Source organism: Coregonus clupeaformis, chromosome 33, assembly GCF_020615455.1.
Source record: "Coregonus clupeaformis isolate EN_2021a chromosome 33, ASM2061545v1, whole genome shotgun sequence".
In the NCBI taxonomy this organism is placed as follows: domain Eukaryota; kingdom Metazoa; phylum Chordata; class Actinopteri; order Salmoniformes; family Salmonidae; genus Coregonus; species Coregonus clupeaformis.
The window spans coordinates 28434067-28455846 of record NC_059224.1 but is presented as its reverse complement, the minus strand read 5'-3'; the positions used below and the strand labels follow the sequence as shown (position 1 = coordinate 28455846).

Below are 21780 nucleotides of genomic sequence, written 5' to 3'. Positions count from 1 at the left end.
CCACCATAGTCCCTGTGCCCAAGAACGCCAAGGTAACCTGTCTAAATGACTATTGCCCCGTAGCACTCACAACTGTAGCAATGAACAGCATCATCCCAGACACCCTGGACCCACTCCAATTCGCATACCACCCCAACAGATCCACAGATGACGCAAAATCTCTATTGAACTCCACACTGCCCTTTCTCACTTGGACAAAAGGAACACCTACGTGGGAATGCTGTTCATTGACTACAGCTCAGCGTTCAACACCATAATGCCCTCAACGCTCATCACTAAGCTAAGGACCCTGGGACTAAACACCTCCCCTTGCAACTGGATCCTGGACTTCCTGATAGGCCGCCCCCAGGTGGCGAGGGTAGGCAACAGCACATCCACCACGCTGATCCTCAACACGGGGGCCCCTCATGGGTGCGTGCTTAGTCCCTTCCTGTGCTTCCTGTTCACCCACGACTGCGTGGCTGTGCACGACTCCAACACCATCATTAAGTTTGCCAACGAAAAGACGGTGGTAGGCCTGATCACCGACGAAGATGAGACAGCCTATAGGGAGGAGGTCAGTGACCTATCAGTGTGGTGCCAGGACAACAACCTCTCCCTCAACGTCAGTAAGACAAAGGAGCGGATCGTGGACTACAGGAAACGGATGGCAGAGCACGGCCCCTTCCCATCGACGGGGCTGTAGTGGAGTGGGTCGAGAGCTTCAAGTTCTTCGGTGTCCACATCACTAAGTATCTCATGGTCTAAACACACCAACACAGTCATGAAGAGTCCACGACAACGTCTCTTACCCCTCTGGAGGCTGAAAATATTTGACATGGGCCCTCACATCCTCAAACAGTTTAATTCAATATGTTTCATTGTGAAAACATCAATGTTCCCAAATATATTTCACTTGGTTTACCAAATTAAGCACTGGGTAGCTGCAGGAACATAGTTGAAGAGCCCATGGCATACAGAGTTTTGGCGGAATATCTCCTGTCGCGCAGCAAGAGGCTGCCTGCTTTTCAAACAGTGGTTGAGGCATGAAGTGAAATACAGTTGAAGTCGGAAATGTACATGCACTTAGGTTGGAGTCATTAAAACTCATTTTTCAACCACTCCACAAACTATAGTTTTGGCAAGTCGGTTAGGACATCTACTTTGTGCATGACACAAGTCATTTTTTCAACAATTGTTTACAGACAGATTATTTCACTTATAATTCACTGTATCACAATTCAAGTGGGTCAGAAGTTTACATACACTAAGTTGACTGTGCCTTTAAACAGCTTGGAAAATTCTAGAAAATGATGTCATGCCTTTAGAAGCTTTGATTGGCTAACTGACATAATTTGAGTCAATTGGAGGTGTACCTGTGGATGTATTTCAAGGCCTACCTTCAAACTCAGTGCCTCTTTGCTTGACATCATGGGAAAATCTAAAAAAATCACCCAAGACCTCAGAAAATAATTGTAGACCTCCACAAGTCTGGTTCATCCTTGGGAGCAATTTCCAAACGCCTGAAGGTACCACGTTCATCTGTACAAACAATAGTACGCAAGTATAAACACCATGGGACCACGCAGCCGTCATACTGCTCAGGAAGGAGACGCGTTCTGTCTCCTAGAGATGAACATACTTTGGTGCAAAAAGTGCAAATCAATCCCAAAACAACAGCAAAGGACCTTGTGAAGATGCTGGAGGAAACCGGTACAAAAGTATCTATATCCACAGTAAAACGAGTCCTATATCGACATAATCTGAAAGGCTGCTCAGCAAGGAAGAAGCCACTGCTCCAAAACCGCCATAAAAAATCCAGACTACGGATTGTACTTTTTGGAGAAATGTCCTCTGGTCTGATGAAACAAAAATAGAACTGTTTGGCCATAATGACCATCGTTATGTTTGGAGGAAAAGGGGAAGGCTTGCAAGCCAGAGAACACCATCCCAACCGTGAAGCATGGGGGTGGCAGCATCATGCTGTGGGGGTGCTTTGCTGCAGGAGGGACTGGTGCACTTCACAAAATAGATGGCATCATGAGGAAGGAAAATGATGTGGATATATTGAAGCAACATCTCAAGACATCAGTCAGGAAGTTAAAGCTTGGTCGCAAATGGGCCTTCCAAATGGACAACGACCACAAGCATACTTCCAAATTTGTGGCAAAATGGCTTAAGGACAACAAAGTCAAGGTATTGGAGTGGCCATCACAAAGCCCTGACCTCAATCCTATAGAAAATGTGTGGGCAGAACTGAAAAAGCGTGTGCGAGCAAGGAGGCCTACAAACCCGACTCAGTTACACCAGCTCTGTCAGGAGGAATGGGCCAAAATTCACCCAACTTATTGTGGGAAGCTTGTGGAAGGCTACCCGAAACGTTTGACCCAAGTTAAACAATTTAAAGGCAATGCTACCAAATACTAATTGAGTGTATGTAAACTTCTGACCCACTGGGAATGTGATGAAAGAAATAAAAGCTGAAATAAATCATTATCTCTACTATTATTCTGACATTTCATATTCTTAAAATAAAGTGGTGATCCTAACTGACATAAGACAGGGTATTTTTACTAGGATTAAATCTCAGGAATTGTGAAAAACTGAGTTTAAATGCATTTGGCTAAGGTGTATGTAAACTTCAGACTTCAACTGTAAGTGTTCTTATAAGCCCAGGCATTTCTATATGCAATCCCATATGAGAGCAGAGTTTTGATGGTTGCCACTAAAAAGAGGAGGATCCCATCTGCTACTATATTGAGGCCTATTTCTCAGCTTTTCCTCTATAAAACCGGAGTAGACTACCGGCATGATTTAAAACTGTTGGAAAGCAGCCTCCTTTTACTAATGGAGTGCATACGGATTACGTATTTTTCCCCATGCCCCTGTTCCTACCTATTTGATAATGGGCCATTCTAAATCGAAACAAATGTTACATATTAGTGAAGGCAAGATTAAATTGAGAATAGTCTGATGGGTGAAAATACACTGCTCAAAAAAATAAAGGGAACACTTAAACAACACAATGTAACGCCAAGTCAATCACACTTCTGTGAAATCAAACTGTCCACTTAGGAAGCAACACTGATTGACAATACATTTCACATGCTGTTGTGCAAATGGAATAGACAACAGGTGGAAATTATAGGCAATTAGCAAGACACCCCCAATAAAGGACTGGGTTTGCAGGTGGTGACCACAGACCACTTCTCAGTTCCTATGCTTCCTGGCTGATGTTTTGGTCACTTTTGAATGCTGGCGGTGCTTTCACTCTAGTGGTAGCATGAGACGGAGTCTACAACCCACACAAATGGCTCAGGTAGTGCAGCTCATCCAGGATGGCACATCAATGCGAGCTGTGGCAAGAAGGTTTGCTGTGTCTGTCAGCGTAGTGTCCAGAGCATGGAGGCGCTACCAGGAGACAGGCCAGTACATCAGGAGACGTGGAGGAGGCCGTAGGAGGGAAACAACCCAGCAGCAGGACTGCTTCCTCCGCCTTTGTGCAAGGAGGAGCAGGAGGAGCACTGCCAGAGCCCTGCAAAATGACCTCCAGCAGGCCACAAATGTGCATGTGTCTGCTCAAACGGTCAGAAACAGACTCCATGAGGGTGGTATGAGGGCCCGACGTCCACAGGTGGGGGTTCTGCTTACAGCCCAACACCGTGCAGGACGTTTGGCATTTGCCAGAGAACACCAAGGTTGGCAAATTCGCCACTGGCGCCCTGTGCTCTTCACAGATGAAAGCAGGTTCACACTGAGCATGTGACAGACGTGAGAGAGTCTGGAGACGCCGTGGAGAACGTTCTGCTGCCTGCAACATTATCCAGCATGACCGGTTTGGCGGTGGGTCAGTCATGGCATCCGCCACCTCATCAGGAGCATGCCCAGGCGTTGTAGGGAAGTCATACAGGCACGTGGAGGCCAGACACTACTGAGCCTCATTTTGACTTGTTTTAAGGACATTACATCAAAGTTGGATCAGCCTGTAGTGTGGTTTTCCACTTTAATTTTGAGGGTGACTCCAAATCCAGACCTCCATGGGTTGATACATTTGATTTCCATTGATAATTTTTGTGTGATTTTGTTGTCAGCACATTAAGAAAAGAAAAAAGTATTTAATAAGATTATTTCATTCATTCAGATCTAGGATGTGTTATTTTAGTGTTCCCTTAATTTTTTTGGAGCAGTGTATGATCACTTGATGAGAGAAAAGATGTGCAGGCTGAGGCAAGGAACAGATCGCTTTTTTTGCGAACTTTTTCAAATAGTCAATAGCCTATAGTCGCATCATGTAGCCCATATACACTGAGTGTACAAAACATTATGCTCTTTCCATGACAGACTGACCAGGTGAATCCAGGTGAAAGCTATGATCCCTTATTGATGTCACTTGTTAAATCCACTTGAATCAATGTAGATGAAGGCAGGTTAAAGAAGGATTTTTAAGTCTTGAGACAGTTGAGACATGGATTGTGTATGTGTGCCATTCAGAGGGTGACTGGCCTTTGAACCTGGGTATGGTAGTAGGTGCCAGGCGCACCAGTTTGTGTCAAGAACTGCAACGCTGCTGGGTTTTTTATGCTCAACAGTTTCTTGTGTGTATCAAAGTACATCCAGCCAACTTGACACAACTGTGGGAAACATTGGAGTCAACATGGGCCAGCATACCTGTGGAACGCTTTCGACACCTTGAGTCCATGCCCCGACAACTCAATATTAGGAAGGTGTTCTTAATGTTTTGTACACTCAGTGTATGTTTTGATTTCTAAGACATTCTAAGGTTTGTATCATTCACAACTAAATGTGCCAAATAACTCTTAAATCTAGTGTATAGGACCTGTTTCAAATGATAACTTTTACGCTCAACATATTTATTATACTTTTTTTTATGTAGATGTTCCAAAGGTGTGTGTCAGCGGCTTATATGTGTGGAGGCCTGGAGATGCTAAACATATTTATGTTAATTAATGGTAAATTACTGTGAGACTGGCAGTCATTTGCATGACAATAATCAGCAGACAAAATTTCATGACCACCACAGCCCTACCTACCCACACACTTGCACATACTTACACCCCAACATACACATATAGACACACACACACAAACACTACATACGCCCACACACACAATCACACGCACACACATGCATACTGACGCCAAACACACACTTTCACACTCACCACATACGCTGCTTATCTATCCTGTTGCCTAGTCACTTTACCCCTACCTATATATACAGTACATAGCAACCTCAATTACCTCGTACCCCTGCACATCGTCTCTGTATAAAAAACATAAATACCTTAATTACATAAGTATTCAGACCCTTTGAATTGAGACTCGAAATTGAGCTCAGGTGCATCCTGTTTCCATTGATCATCCTTGAGATGTTTCTACAACTTGATTGGAGTCCGCCTGTGGTCAATTAAATTGATTGGACTTGATTTGGAAAGGCACACACCTGTCTGTATAAGGTCCCACAGTTGACAGTGCATGTCAGAGAAATAACCAAGCCATGAGGTCGAAGGAATTGTCCGTAGAGCTCCGAGACAGGATTGTGTCGAGGCACAGATCTGGGGAAGGGTACCAAAAAATGTCTGCAGCATTGAAGGTCCCCAAGAACACAGTGGAAGAAGTTTAGAAAAACCAAGACTCTTCCTAGAGCTGGCCGCCCGGCCAAACTGAGCAATTGGGAGAGAAGGGCCTTGGTCAGGGAGGTGACAAAGAACCCGATGGTCACTCTGACAGAGCTCTAAAGTTCCTCTGTGGAGATGGGAGAACCTTCCAGAAGGACAACCATCTCTGCAGCACTCCACCAATCAGGCCTTTATGGTAGAGTGGCTAGACGGAAGCCACTCCTCAATAAAAGGCACATGACAGCCCGCTTGGAGTTTGCCAAAAGGCACTTAAAGACTCTTAGACCATGAGAAACAAGATTCTCTGGTCTGATGAAACCAAGATTGAACTCTTTGGCCTGAATGCCAAGCGTCACGTCTGGAGGAAACCTGGCACCATCCCTACGGTGAAGCATGGTGGTGGCAGCATCATGCTGTGGGGATATTTTTCAGCGGCAGGGACTGGGAGACTAGTCAGGATCGAGGCAAAGATTAACGGAGCAAAGTACAGAGAGATCCTTGATGAAAACCTGCTCCAGAGCGCTCAGGACCTCAGACTGGGGCGAAGGTTCACCTTCCAACAGGACAACGACCCTAAGCACACAGCCAAAATGCAGGAGTTGCTTCGGGACAAGTCTCTGAATGTCCTCGAGTGGCCCAGCCAGAGCCTGGTCTTGAACCCGATCGAACATCTCTGGAGAGACCTAAAATTGTTGTGCAGCAACGCTCCCCATCCAATCTGACAGAGCTTAAGAGGATCTGCAGAGAAGAATGGAAGAAACTCCCCAAATACAGGTGTGCCAAGCTTATAGCGTCATACCCAAGAAATCTCGAGGCTGTAATCGTTGCCAAAGGTGCTTCAACAAAGTACTGAGGAAGGGGTCTGCATACTTATGTAAAAGTGATATTTCAGCTTTTTTGAACTACTGAACCATTCCATATCTCTATAATGCAGTTTCTATGATCGATTGAATGCCAGAGGTGAGGAAGGTTATAGCTAAAGGAAATGTGATGACTCATCAAATTAAATCAATGTGGTTGTCTTAACCTTTCCACTTTCACCGTTATTAGCCCTAGTTGCTGTGTGAATTAATGTTCAATACTAGCATGGATTAAGGAGGGGTGGTGAAGGAGCTGAAGAATGTAGCTGAGGTAGTTGGCGTGGAAATGGTGAAAAGAACACCTTCAGTCCTTTTACTTTGTTTCCTCTGCCTTCTTAGATCCTGCCCATGTTGTGGAACCAGATTCATTATTTATTCCCCTGGGAGAACCAACTCGTTAAGAAGCACTAAATTCTTGTCCACCCTTGTTTTTTTCAAAATGCAGGAGAGAGCGAAATAAACTTCAGTGATCAGAAGCTTGAAGAGTATTAACAAACTTTTAATTGAAAGGCTTTGACTTCGCTGCCCTCGAGCAATTCTAACAATAAAGGAGCCCACAAAAGCCCTGGTGAATTGGGCATTAATATTCACTTTGTCTCCTGAATACAGAATCATTTATTTCAAAGATAAATACAACCCCCTCCTCCATCTCCTTCTCTTGCAACATTGTCTTAACATGGATGGAGTGGTCCCTGGTTTTCCATTTGGCCCCAACCTCTGTCATGTTCCTCCATCCCTCCTCACTGTGGTAATAGTGAGGAGCCACGACTGGAATACTGAGAGACAGGAGCGTACCACTGCATCTGCTGATGCCTCTGTTCAATACAGATCCACTGGAACAGGGGAGACATCTCTGAGTCTGTTTAATGTTCAGGTTTCAAGACAAGGCAGTGGGGATGCCGGAATTACGCTTGTCTTAAACATCTAGCCAATTGACAGTGGCAAGCAAAGCATTTGTAATTAAATTGTCGAGCACTCCCAGTCTTTGATTCATGTCATGCCCTGGGAGATTCATTTCATGCTCACTCTGACAAATGAGCATGACAGATAGACAGACACACAGGGTCAGAACAAAAACGGGTCTGGTCAAAGCCAACACTCTAACCAGCGTAGACTATAATGGCCAGGGACGATTTCTCTTTTGTTTTCCCCTCAGTCCTGCTGGGAAGAGGTGTAGAGAGAGGAAGAGAGAGAGAAAGCGAGCAAACGCCCGGTGCCCATCTTTATTTGCCTCTGCCTTGTGCCCGGGTGCAATCTTTCATCTGTTGAGCTGTGTGTTGTGGGCTGCTGTGAAAGGCATGGCCAGTACATGAACAAAGACAAGGGCTGTATGTATTATAGAAGGGCCCCGGCTCCACTGTCAGCCCGCAGGCAGGAGCTGTGTAATGGACTGCACAGCCTTGCTGGACATCAGCCTGCAAAATAAACTTTCAGAGGCTGGAACAAAGAGATATTTTCTAGCCAGAGGTTTGAGGGAAGCACACACACCTACACACACTAAAGCACGCCATCAGAGGATGAATTACTAAGGGTCCTCTGACAGCTGATCCACAGACGTGGCAGCATGTTATTGTGTAGCAGTGTAGGCCAGGCTTAGTAAGTGCATTCGTGCGTCATCTCCAGTAGTCAGTTGTCACTGCTGCTCTTTGTGTCCACGCAAGGGCATCCTTGAGATGATTTTACTGTCAGAGAGTATTATTGTTGTTGTCATTCACTAACATTGCTCTCAACGTTGTGATGGGATGGAGCTCAGCTCACTGTAGCCTCAGCTCTAGAACCTCTACACAAGGTTCTACAATTCAATTTTCCCATTAGACTTCTCAATCCCATCTCAAAGTTATTTTCCCTATAGTCTGATTATTCCGTGGAATTGGAGCTCATTCATTCAGCATATTAATAGCAACTCACATGCCCCGCCCACCTGAGGATCTGTCTTTTTCAACCATTGAGGGGTGCAAAAGCCACTTGTCACTTAAATCTCGCTTGATTGGTTGCTTTCATTTTACTCCTGCGACTCTTTTATAATCTTGCTTGTGCCTGTAGTTTTTCCCCGCTAATGTTACCACCGCGGAATTGTTTGTAATGACCTGTCAAACACACCCCGGTAATGGCTGAAATGGTCTCAATGGAATACATTGTCTTGACGTTATTTAATTAGGGGAACCTATCGAGACCAGGGTCTCATTTACAATGGTGCCCTGAGGACAACAATACAACAAATTCAAAATGATCTCATTCAACTCATTCAACATTAAAGTCCTAAACTGCCATAGAGGCACCAGAGAGTTAAGATGTAGGGAGTTTTGTAGGCTATTCCAAAAATGGGGGGGCACTAAAAATGAAGGCAGATTTACCTAGATCAGTACGTACTAGTGGAACTTCGAAAGTTAACCGTCCCTGTGAACGGGTTTGGTGTCTCATATTTTTCTATTTTAACAGTGAAGTGAGGTAGGTCGGAAGCTTGTGTAGCAAAGCTTTGTAAACAAAAAGGGAGTAATGAAGTGATCTACGGGACTTTAATCAGGACCAGCCAACCTTTTGATACAGGATGCAGTGATGCATATTAAAACTGTCTCCTGTGATAAAGCAAAGGGCACTATGGTAGATTGCATCAAAAGGTTTAGGAGTAGTGGCTGCTGCATTCTGATAAATGGTGTCACCATAGTCAAGAACTGGCAGGAAAGTTGACTGTACAATCTGCTTCCTGCTGTTTAGGGAAAGGCATGATCTAGTTCCATAAAAGAAGCCAACTTTAAATCTCAGCTTCTTAACTAGCTCATCCGTATGTTTTTTTAAGTCACATTTTTGTCAATCCAAAAGCCCATATATTTATAGGCAGGAACCTGCACGATTAAAGAACTATCCAATGCATAAATGTGTATAACCATCTGAAATACTTCTACGAGTATTAGAAAAAAGCATAATTTAGTTTGACCAATTTTAAATAATCATGGACTTTCTGCAAGGCAACAAAATCAGATAGCAGCTCCAATATAGCCTGGTCAGTCGTAGGGGCAATGGCGTACAGATGTGTCATCTGCATACAGATGAATGTTATAGGTTTTTGCAGATAGACCAATATTATTTATATAAATAGTAAAGAGGAAAGGTCCCAAAATCGACCCATGTGGGAGACCTTTAGTAAGATCGAGGTGACTTAACACCATCAGAAAGCACACATTGTGTCCTGTCTGACAGACAGTTCCTAAACCAGTTGCAAGACGCCTTGTCAAGGCCCATTTCAGACAATCTTTGAATGAGTAGTGAGTGGTTGGCAGTATCAAATGCCTTAGATAGGTCTATAAATATGGCAGCACAGTGATTCCTATGATCTAAGCAATTTAATGTATAATTTAAGACAAGCATAGCTGCTGAAACGGTGTTATGTCCAGGTCTAAAACCAAACAGGTACACGTTATAATTAGAAGTTAAAAAAGTTATTAGCTGAGAGTTTGCCAGTGATTCTAATATTTTTAAAAGGATCTCCACCTTTGTAAAGGGGGAGGACATGTGCCATTTTCCAGATCTTAGGGATAGTACCAGAAGCAATTGTTAAATAAAAAATGTGGGTCAAAGGTTCTACAATGAGGGGGGCAGATCAAGCGAATCAGCTCCTGTGGATTTTTTTACATAAATTTTTTGCAAGGCACTTAATATATCATTGACATAAAATGGTTCAAATTATTTACAAAAAGTGAGTGAGTACCTGAAAGTGCATAATTCCCTTCTATCTGCTTTAAAGGTGAATGAAGCACTCTCTAGTGGAACTTGAGGTATTTTCAGAAACCATTCTTAAAAATAGATGGCCAGCTGTGGCAAAATGGTTATTAAAACAAATGTAAAAAAAAATGTAAACAAAATGTAAATGTAATTTGTGTCTGTTATGGGACCTGAGGATGTCATAACCTGCTGCGGCAATGAGGGGGTGGATTTTTTTTATTTTGATCAGTGTTCATTTATTGTGGAATTTAAAAAAAAGTAATAATTTAATACAGTTGAAATGTTTAAAAATGAGTTGCGCTGAAATGAAAGCAACTTCCAAAAATGAACACTCGGATTATAGTGATATTATCGCTGATCTCGCAAACAATGTAAAGTATATTTAGATATGCAAGAGAACGTGACAACAACAGTAATTAAATATAGCAATGCCGGGGTTCAAAATCAAACTGATCATGCAATATAATATGCTTTTGATGTATTTTAGGCCATTTTCAATGATGTTTACTACATGAAACGTCTTTTTCTCTGGAACCGCTGGACTGATCGGCAAATTTGGTATATAGCATCTATGGACTTTGTGTGGGTCGGTCAGGATTTTTCCTATGAGCAATGAGCTTGCATCAATGGTTTTTCCTTTCCAACAGCGCCACAATGTGGCCAAACTCAACCATACTTTACAGGTTAGCTAGACTCGTATCCTTGAGCATGTGTGCCAAATTCCATCACTCTGAGTCAAACAGATAGTCTCCCGAGTGGCGCAGTGGTCTAAGGCACTGCATCGCAGTGCTAGCTGTGCCACTAGAGATCCTGGTTCGAATCCAGGCTCTGACGTAGCCGGCCGCGACCCGGAGACCCATGGGGCGGCGCACAATTGGCCCAGCGTCGTCCAGGGTAGGGGAGGGAATGGCCGGCAGGGATGTAGCTCAGTTGGTAGAGCATGGCGTTTGCAACGCCAGGGTTGTGGGTTCGATTCCCAAGGGGGGCCAGTATGAAAAATAAACTAACTGTAAGTCGCTCTGGATAAGAGCGTCTGCTAAATGACTAAAATAAAAAATATAAAAATATATATATATATATAAACATGTGCCCGTTATAGCACCACCGCGTGGTCGATAAGATAGTGCTTGCATATGTTCAGCCTTGACAGTGTTTGCAACATGTGTACCAAGTTGTGTTACAATACAACTATCCGTGACTGATTTATGTGCCAGATCACGCCCACATGACTATTGGTTAATAGCACCCATGTTGTTTTAGGGACTAGTCTCGAAAATATTGTCCATAGATGCCACATAGCAAGTTTCGTGCAGATCGGTCATTCGGTGCCAGAAGAGTAGTGTTTTTAAAGTGTTTTTCACAAAATTCAAAATACCGGAAATTCCATCATGGCGGACCTTGTGTGTCCTTGAGGCAAATTTGTTCCTTGTGAGGAGAGGGACTTATGTACTGAATTTCATGACTCTAGGTCACGGCATGCTGGGCGTGAGCTTTCAAAGTTAGGATTTTCATGGGTCTTTACCATCATGCAAATGTGCATCCTACTAGGGCTTATTATCTCACAGGAATTAGCATTTATTTCACCAAATTTGCAGAACCAGTATTATATTATAATAATTATAACAATAATGAACCAGAACACATACAATAGGGTTTCACCAGCTTCGCTGCTGAACCCCTAATGAGGCAGTATAGACAGCGTAGCGTAGGTGAGTGCAGGCATGGTAGACAAATCAATTGTTTGGTAGTTGCAGCCCTCTTCCACCCCTTTATGTTAACTGATTAATATATGCAAATACACCTTATTTATGCAGATTATGTGCATATAATATTTGTTATTTGAACACAAAATATTCATAAAATATCTGATACAATAAGAAAATGTACACTGAGTGTAAAAAACATTATAAACACCTGTTCTTTCCATGACATAGACTGGTGAACGCTATGATCCCTTATTGATGTCACTTGTTAAATCCACTTCAATCAGTGTTAAAGAAGGACTTTTATGCCTTGAGACATGGATTTTGTATGTCTGCCATTCAGAGGGTGAATGGCAAGACAAAATATTTAAGTGCCTTTAAACGGGGTATGGCCAGGCGCACCGGTTTGTGTCAAGAGCTGCAACACCTTGTAGAGTCCATGCCCCGACAAATTGAGGCTGGTGTTCTTAAGGTGTTCTTAATGTTTGGTGCACTCAGTGTATATATGAGTGCATTCTAAGTAAAACAATTTGAAATCTGACAATAAATGGAATTCTTGAATTTCCACAAATCGCTGAACTCCATTCCTGATTTGTCCATGCCAATAAAATGTTTATTGTGCTGTAATTCAGTCGATATCTGATGGATTATAAAAATTGTAAACGTTTGGAGTATCTTTATCCATTGTCCAACTGTTGCATTTCTTAGAATTGTTTTTAAAACCTTTTGACAATTTTGATGACTGTTGCTACTCTTAACAGTGAAGTGTTAATGAACCACTGTTTAGTACAGCTATGTTTGGCCCCTGTGTTTTGGAAAGTCTTTCATGAAGACTTGAAGACGCATGCCAATATTGGACTATAAATGTGTGCCTTTCTGTATTATATTTATGGTAAAATGTTTCATCTATTCTACTGAGCCATTTACAGTGCATTTGGAAAGTATTCAGACCCCTTGACTTTTTCCACATTTTGTTAGGTTACAGCCTTATTCTGAAATTGATTAAATTATTTTTTTCCCTCATCAATCTACACACAATACCCCAAAATGACAAAGCAAAAACAGTTCTTTAGAAATGTTTGCAAACTTTAAAAATGTAAAGTACCAGTCAAAAGTTTGGACACACATACTCATTCAAGGGTTTTTCTTTATTTTTACTATTTTCTTCATTGTAGAATAATAGTGAAGACATCAAAACTATGAAATAACACATATGGAATCATGTAGTAACCAAAAAAAGTGTTAAACAAATCCAAATATATTTTATATTTGAGATTCTTCAAATAGCCACCATTTGCCTTGATGACAGCTTTGCACACTCTTGGCATTCTCTCAACCAGCTTCATGAGGTAGTCACGTGGAATGCTTTTCCAACAGTCTTGAAGGAGTTCCCATATATGCTGAGCACTTGTTGGCTGCTTTTCCTTCACTCTGCAGTTCAATTAATCATAAACCATCTCAATTGGGTTGAGGTCGGGGGATAGTGGAGGCCAGGTCATCTGATGCAGCACTCCATCACTCTCATTCTTGGTCAAATAGCCCTTACACAGCCTGGAGGTGTGTTTTGGGTCATTGTCCTGTTGAAAAACAAATGATAGTCCCACTAAGCGTAAACCAGATGGTGTATCGCAGCAGAATGCTGTTGTGGTAGCCATGCTGGTTAAGTATGACTTGAATTCTAAATATATCACTGACAGTGTCACCACACCATCACACCTCCTCCTCCATGCTTCACAGAGGCAACCACAGATGCAGAGATAATCCGTTCACCTACTCTGTCTCACTAAGAGGGGGCGCAAATCCGGACAGGAAGATCAAGTCAATGACTCAACCCACTCAAGTCGAGTATAGCAAAAAAGACTGACATGACGTGATTAACCCTTCCTAGGGATAGCATGGGAGAGCACTAGCAAGCCAGTGACTCAGCCCCCGTAAAAGGGTCAGAGGCAAAGAATCCCAGTGGAGAAAGGGGAGCCGGCCAGGCAGAGACAGCAAGGGTGGTTTGTCACTCCAGTGCCTTGCCGTTCTCCTTCGTACCCCTGGGCCAGACTACAAACAATCATAGGACCTACTGAAGAGATGAGTCTTCAGTAAAGACTTAAATGTCGAGACCGAGTCTGCGTCTCTCACATGGATCGGCAGACCATTCCATAAAAATGTAGCTCTATAGGAGAAAGCCCTGCCTCCAGCTGTTTGCTTAGAAATTCTAGAAACAATGAGGCCTGTGTCTTGTGACCGTAGTGTACGTGTAGGTACAGTGCATTCGGAAAGTATTCAGACCCCTTCCCTTTTTCCACATTTTGTTACGTTACTGCCTTATTCTAAAATGGATTAGACATTTTAGAAATTTTTGCAAATTTATCAAAAAAACAAAACAGAAATACCATATTTACATAAGTATTCAGACCCTTTGCTATGAGACTCGAAATTGAGCTCAGGAGCATCCTGTTTCCATTGATCATCCTTGAGATGTTTCTATAACTTGATTGGAGTCCACCTGTGGTTAATTCAATTGATTGGACTTGATTTGGAAAGGCACACACCTGTCTATATAAGGTCCCACAGTTGTCAGAGCAAAAACCAAGCCATGAGGTCGAATGAATTGTCCGTAGAGCTCCAAGACAGGATTGTGTCAAGGCACAGATCTGGGGAAGGGTACCAAAACATTTCTGCAGCATTGAAGGTCCCCAAGAACACAGTGGCCTCCATCATTCTTACATGGAAGAAGTTTGGAACCACCAAGACTCTTCCTAGAGCTGGCCGCCCGGCCAAACTGAGCAATCGGGAGAGAAGGGCCTTGGTCAGGAAGGTGGCCAAGAACCTGATGGGCACTCTGAAAGAGCTCCAGAGTTCCTCTGTGGAGATGGGAGAACCTTCCAGAAGGACAACCATCTCTGCAGCACTCCAACAATCAGGCCTTTTATGGTAGAGTGGCCAAACGGAAGCCACTCCTCAGGATCGAGGGAAGATGAACGTAGCAAAGTACAGAGAGATCCTTGATGAAAACCTGCTCCAGAGCTCTTGAGAGACCTGAAAATAGCTGAGCAGCAATGCTCCCCATCCAACCTGACAGAGCTTGAGAGGATCTGCAGAGAAAAATGGGAGAAACTCCCCAAATACTGGTGTGCCAAGCTTGTAGCGTCACACCCAAGAAGACTCTAGGCTGTAATCGCTGCCAAAGGTGTTTCAACAAAGTACTGAGTAAAGGTTCTGAATAGTTACAGTGAGGGGAAAAAAGTATTTGATCCCCTGCTGATTTTGTACGTTTGCCCATTGACAAAGAAATGATCAGTCTATAATTTTAATGGTAGGTTTATTTGAACAGTGAGAGACAGAATAACAACAAAAAAATCCAGAAAAATGCATGTCAAAAATGTTATAAATTGATTTGCATTTTAATGAGGGAAATAAGTATTTGACCCCCTCTCAATCAGAAAGATTTCTGGCTCCCAGGTGTTTTTATACAGGTAACAAACTGAGATTAGGAGCACACTCTTAAAGGGAGTGCTCCTAATCTCAGCTTGTTACCTGTATAAAAGACACCTGTCCACAGAAGCAATCAATCAATCAGATTCCAAACTCTCCACCATGGGCAAGACCAAAGAGCTCTCCAAGGATGTCAGGGACAAGATTGTAGAACTACACAAGGCTGGAATGGGCTACAAGACCATCGCCAAGCATCTTGGTGAGAAGGTGACAACAGTTGGTGCGATTATTCGCAAATGGAAGAAACACAAAATAGAAATACACGAGAGGATCTTGTCAATGATCTCAAGGCAGCTGGGACCATAGTCACCAAGAAAACAATTGGTAACACAATATGCCGTAAAGGACTGAAATCCTGCAGCGCCCGCAATGTCCCCCTGCTCAAGAAAGCACATATACAGGCCCGTCTGAAGTTTGCCAATTAACATCTGAATGATTCAGAGGAGAACTGGGTGAAAGTGTTGTGGTCAGATGAGACCAAAATCGAGCTCTTTGGCATCAACTCAACTCGCCGTGTTTGGAGGAGGAGGAATGCTGCCTATGACCCCAAGAACACCATCCTCACCGTCAAACATGGAGGTGGAAACATTATGCTTTGGGGGTGCTTTTCTGCTAAGGGGACAGGACAACTTCACCGCATCAAAGGGACGATGGACGGGGCCATGTACCGTCAAATCTTGGGTGAGAACCTCCTTCCCTCAGCCAGGGAATTGAACATGGGTTGTGGATGGGTATTCCAGCATGACAATGACCCAAAACACACGGCCAAGGCAACAAAGGAGTGGCTCAAGAAGAAGCACATTAAGGTCCTGGAGTGGCCTAGCCAGTCTCCAGACCTTAATCCCATAGAAAATCTGTGGAGGGAGCTGAAGGTTCGAGTTGCCAAATGTCAGCCTCGAAACCTTAATGACTTGGAGAAGATCTGCAAAGAGGAGTGGAACAAAATCCCTCCTGAGATTTGTGCAAACCTGGGGGCCAACTACAAGAAACATCTGACCTCTGTGATTGCCAACAAGGGTTTTGCCACCAAGTACTAAGCCATGTTTTGCAGAGGGGTCAAATTCTGTCTCTCACTGTTCAAATAAACCTACCATTAAAATTATAGACTGATCATGTCTTTGTCAGTGGGCAAACGTACAAAATCAGCAGGGGATCAAATACTTTTTTCCCTCACTGTATGTAAATATGATATTTCCGGGTTTTTTTAAATCTAAAAACCTGTTTTTGCTTTGTCATTATGGGTTATTGATGAGAAGAAAAAAAAAATGTAATCCATTTTAGAATAAGGCTGTAACGTAACAAAATGTGGAAAAAGTCTGAATACAAGGGGTCTGAATACTTTCCGAATGCACTGTATGTACGGCTGGACCAAAACTGAGAGATAGGTAGGAGAAAGTCTAATGCTTTGTAGGTTAGCAATAAAACCATGAAATCAGCAGAGAGGCTAGTACTGGAGTAATATAATACAATTTTGTTTGTTTTAGTCAAGATTCTAGCAGCCGTATTTTGCAATAGCTGAAGTTCTTATCTTTTATTATTTCTTATTGTTGTTGCATTGTCGAAAAGGAACCTGCAGCTAAGTATTTCGTTGGGCAATGTATACAATGTGTATCCCGCACATACAACTAATAAAACTTGACACTTGAAGACTTTGCATATTTACAAAAACAGCAGCAGGAGGACTTCATACATTAGGGAATTCAGCAATGACTCACGCCAGGATACCGTGTGCAACCCGTAACATCTGGTCTGAATACATTGAGGCTGTTGTCAGTTTAAGTTATTTTGGCACTCTAGATTTGATCCCTTTTACGGAATTTGCACCATTAATGGCTACAATACGTAATCACATTTAGATGTTCTTCATGTTTTTTGTACCTCATTAGTATCCCCAAAACGTATTTCCTCTAATGCCACTTTATTTTCAAAACCTGGCAGTAAGTGGAATTGAACACTGAGTGCAGTGCAGCAGATGCTCAATGAAATCCTCTTGAAGCTTTGGCCTCACTGAAGTTCTTGACTGAAGGCCAGAACAGCTCTCTGATGTTTGTCCGTGGTTTCTTGATGTGAGCGAGAGACAGGGCCTCGTGATAATGGCTGTCCACAGAACAGAACAGAAGTCCTCCTCTCTGAGAGGAAAGCACCTACGCTACAGTACCTAGCTAGTAGCTACAGCAGTGTCCTCAGGATACCTCAGAAGAGTTCAACCCCTCCTCAACAGTTATTAAGGTGTGCCAAGTCCTTCTGTCCACAGTCAGGGAAAAACACTGTAATGAACACAGTAATGAACAATGCTTTCCCCATGTAAACAACTGCCATCCGTCATAATTTGAAGTCATTAACACACCATTGATAATGCTAGCAGAAATATTATGAATTTGGATTTCACGGTCTGCAGGTTTGCAGGTCTAAATACATTTATTTTAATTATAAGGTAGTCAGACAGCCCGGCTTTAAATGATATTGTTTGCCTGCCTCTCACAAGTTCTTTACTATTGAGTAATAGAACTGTATCTCTCCGGACCAGATTAGTTTACTCATGTAGAAATTGTTAGTCAAATACAAAGAGTAATACAGAGAAGCCTTCATATTGAGAACATCTAAGAAAAAAATATATGAACAAATGTTTTATTCCCTCATCTGCTGTTTGTCCCAAACAAATAGTCAACAGGAAACAATAGCCAAAGTTAAACATTTCTCTGTCAAATATAAAATAATTGCTTATATCTGGAAATGAGGACAACAAAAAAAGTCTTAGCTACTGATATTTACTTGTTATTTGGTATAATTACCAACCATTGTCACTGAAACTCCCTCCATGCACAGTTTTTAAAATGTGGTCCACTCAAAGTACAGGCAATAACATTAACTTTTCCTCGCACTAAAACCTCAAGGAATACGCACATAGTAATATTAGATTAACATAAATATTTTAAGACCACTCTACATGATCTACCATTTTATCTATCATATAAAGCAAAGGGCTCGAGGTTAGGATGAGGTTATCAAAGCCATTTGTCAGTACTAAAAGTACTGTAGGCCTATAGGACTTTATTCTGGATGAATGGGCTCCACATGCTTCTTTTCAGAGTAATGAAAATCTACATGAGGAATGGATATGGGTAATAAGCCTGGCTATCATAATGGAGAAAACAAAGCCTGGGGCCCTTTGGAGGGAAATAGGCTGAGTGCAGATCTGTGTTTGGGCCTGATGGGGTTCCATGCCAGGAAGGCATCTCATCACCACTTCATATTGGTTCATGTTTGTTGGTGGAGACGTGTGCTTCCCAGCTTGACCTTAAGATGAAATGACACTAAACTTGCAGGGTGACTATTTTCTCAATTATAGATAACTTTTTCCAGAGTTGGTTAGCCTCGGCGCTGTGCGAGCACTGTGGAAGTCCATTCTCTGACAGTCCCTCCTCTCTGTTTTCTGTCTTTACCATGGGAATACATTAGTGGAACACACTCATCTCAATAGAAATTGTCAAATGTTTGTAATATTAGGTGGTCTACTTAAAAATATTCTCTGAGGTATGGAGTCCTCTGTAAAGAACTGGGCTAAGGGTTTTGATACCTCAGTGTGTCTTCAGGTGTAACCCACAGCGATGTCTGTCTGCTGTCTTTACATTCAGTGTGTGATGTGAAGATATTCTTACCCTGTGTACCACCTGCCAGCTGCTGCCTGGTGACTCAGCAGATTGAATACTCCTAATCATGTATCCTTTGTCTCTCTCTCTCTCTCCTCCCCCTCCGTCTCTCTCTCCATCCCTCTATATCTCTATCGCTGTATTTGTTTGTTCTCTCTGCAGAATGCTGAGGTCTCAGTCTTTGAAGTGAACATCCGGTTTGTCGGAGGCCTGCTCTCCGCCTATTACCTCTCCGGCAAAGAGGTATGTACCGAACTGTGGAAACTGATGCTGCTGCCCAGAACTCTGAACGCTACAACTGGACAAGATCTGATGCATGTAATGAGGAAAAGAGGACCTAGTTTATTCCATCTGACTCCAGTTTGATAGAGACCATGTTAACTGAGATAATTACATAGAGATAGCCGCCAATAGTTGAACAACCATTTCCCCTCAGATTAGAGTGATGTGAGGCGTCAAATAATCTTATTGCAGCAATGTTGGAACAGCGTTGTTCCAAAGTTGCTGAACGTTGAGCTGTGAAAGAGAGGTGAGCGCTTTACTGCCTGCCAATCTCTTGAGGGCAGGGTAGTCGTTCAGGGAGATGTAAAGCTCTGAAAATATATCAGGGGCTTAGCTAATCTCTTCTGAGAGGAAGGCTCCTTCTGCCTGCCAACTCTGGGATTTGTGTGGGACTGCAGTTCTATCACATTGTCAGGAAACTATGTCTTTGGGACCAAACCCATTTTCCCATTCAGCTGTTGTGACTACTACTATCATCCCTCTATTTCTCTTCATGCAGGCAGAGGTTTTTAATTACCTGCTATAATGACTGGCTTGAAGATAAGATATTCATAGATACCTCCAAATAAGCCAAAAAACAACCAGTTTAAAAACCAACCTGTTTTAGCAAAGTGCTTTTAATAACTGAATTTCAGCAGGCAGGAAGACTTTTCCGACCAGAAGATCTATGCTTTTTATCTCCCCCATTTCAGTAGGGTTTCAGGGAACTACTGAACCTTGGTTCCAAGCTAAGTGGCTCTCATAAACAGAATGACAGTAGCAATACCAGAGTGGGAGAAAGCAATTTAGAAGTGTAATGAGCTCAGCAAAGAAAGTCTCTGTAGAGTTTTTCCAAATCTAAAAGGAATCGGAAAGAAACAGAAGAAAAAAGAGAAGCTGATCTTTGTTTCCTCTTAGCGTCACACCACTCCGACTTACTATCAAGTAAGTCGAGGTTTACAGAGGCTGGAAACTCAGTTGGAGTTCTGAACTGGAATTATTTCAGACTCTTACACGTTTTCGCCTGCAAGAGGTTTTTTATGAAATGGAGAGTGTACTGCAATTCTTCTCCCCCCCACATGTCACAGGACTGTGTTTAGATTATGAAGCCATGCATCATTCTGAAGGATGCTGTTTATCAAACATTGCCAATTATTTCAGAGCAATTATCTAATTAAATATAATTTCCCTCCAATTAAGGTCAAGTGGTATGAAATAGGTCCTCTTGAGTGTTTATGCAATTTGAATTACTGGAGAGTGAGGTTGACAGTAATGCTTTACCTTATAACACGAGGCTTCTCGAAGTGCTCTCTGTTGACAGACCCCAGAAGCAGCCAGGGTTTTGAGTGTGTTATTTTCCTACAGGAATTGTCAAGAGCTTGTGCATGCCTTCGTCGTCCTTCCCATCATTTTGTTCTGACACACTGGGAGAGACACTGGGGGAAGTTTTCATCACCGTACAGCATGCTCTGTAAAAAATAAAATAAGCTGGCATATTGGCTTGCTATGGAAATTCCCTGTACTAATGAATACAAAGAACATGGCAATGTGTTATGTCCAGGACTTGCACACAAAAGCTGGAAAGGCATTGCATTGCATGCTGTGTGTTGAAATCTCATTGTAATTCATTGTAATTTTCGCTCCCATTCATACTAATGGTATTTCTGAACCGTAAAATGTAGATGAGATGAGGTTAAGGAGAGGCAAGTCACACCGTTAAGCAGCAGTGACAGGAACAGGGGAGAGTGGTTCACAGAAGCAACTACAATGGTGTTCTCCGGATTTGCAGGTTTTATTATTTTATGGTTTGGAGAGTGGGGAATATGTAATCCTTTTATTCTGTTCCCGGTGTATTTATTATGTTAAAATCCACTCTGTAAGAGCCACTATATCCTGAGGCAGAAATCCACAGGACTAAATGGGCTTACAGTAGGCAGATGTACCAGCCAGTTCATGGTATTTTATTTGCAGATGAATGAATGCCAGGGAAATTGCCAGTACTCTAGTGACGCATCATGTGGGAAGGCTACAGGTTGTACAGGTTTGTGGTTGAAAGCAACACCTTTTTGTGGTTCTTGTATTGGGAAGCCTGTCCCATGCAGTTTTTCATCATAACCCCATGTGATAAGTGTGGCATAATGCTGTTTTGTAGTGCTCCGCAGCTTAGCCTGGACATTGCTTAGTCTACAGGGATTTACACAGGGAAGAGGGTGTTTGAATTACCTCAATGTATAAATCTGCTTCAATTCCCATTATCTCCAAAACACTGTAGAAAATAATATCCTTGAGTGCAGCAATGGGAAATGTTGTAATTGACAAACATAACAAGTGTACCAGGTGTGTTAGTGTTGTAGTGAACTCCCCTTCATTCTCCCTTGTTGTATTTCAATACCTGTACAGTGAGGCTGTGTCACTCCCAGCAGATTGGATCCATTTTCTCCTCTCTAAAACTGAGCGCACTTTGCTCTGTTCACCCTTTCAT

The 21780-nt window shown here is 42.6% G+C and overlaps 1 protein-coding gene across 2 annotated transcripts in view; it reads left to right on the top strand.

Moving 5' to 3' along the window:
- Positions 1-21780, top strand: part of LOC121548951 (mannosyl-oligosaccharide 1,2-alpha-mannosidase IA) — a 183965-nt gene that overhangs the window by 78489 nt on the left and 83696 nt on the right. For both annotated transcript variants that reach the window (XM_041860637.2, XM_041860638.1), the window contains exon 4: positions 19200-19280. In XM_041860637.2, coding sequence (XP_041716571.2) covers positions 19200-19280 — 81 coding nt within the window. The remainder of the gene's footprint in view (positions 1-19199; positions 19281-21780) is intronic.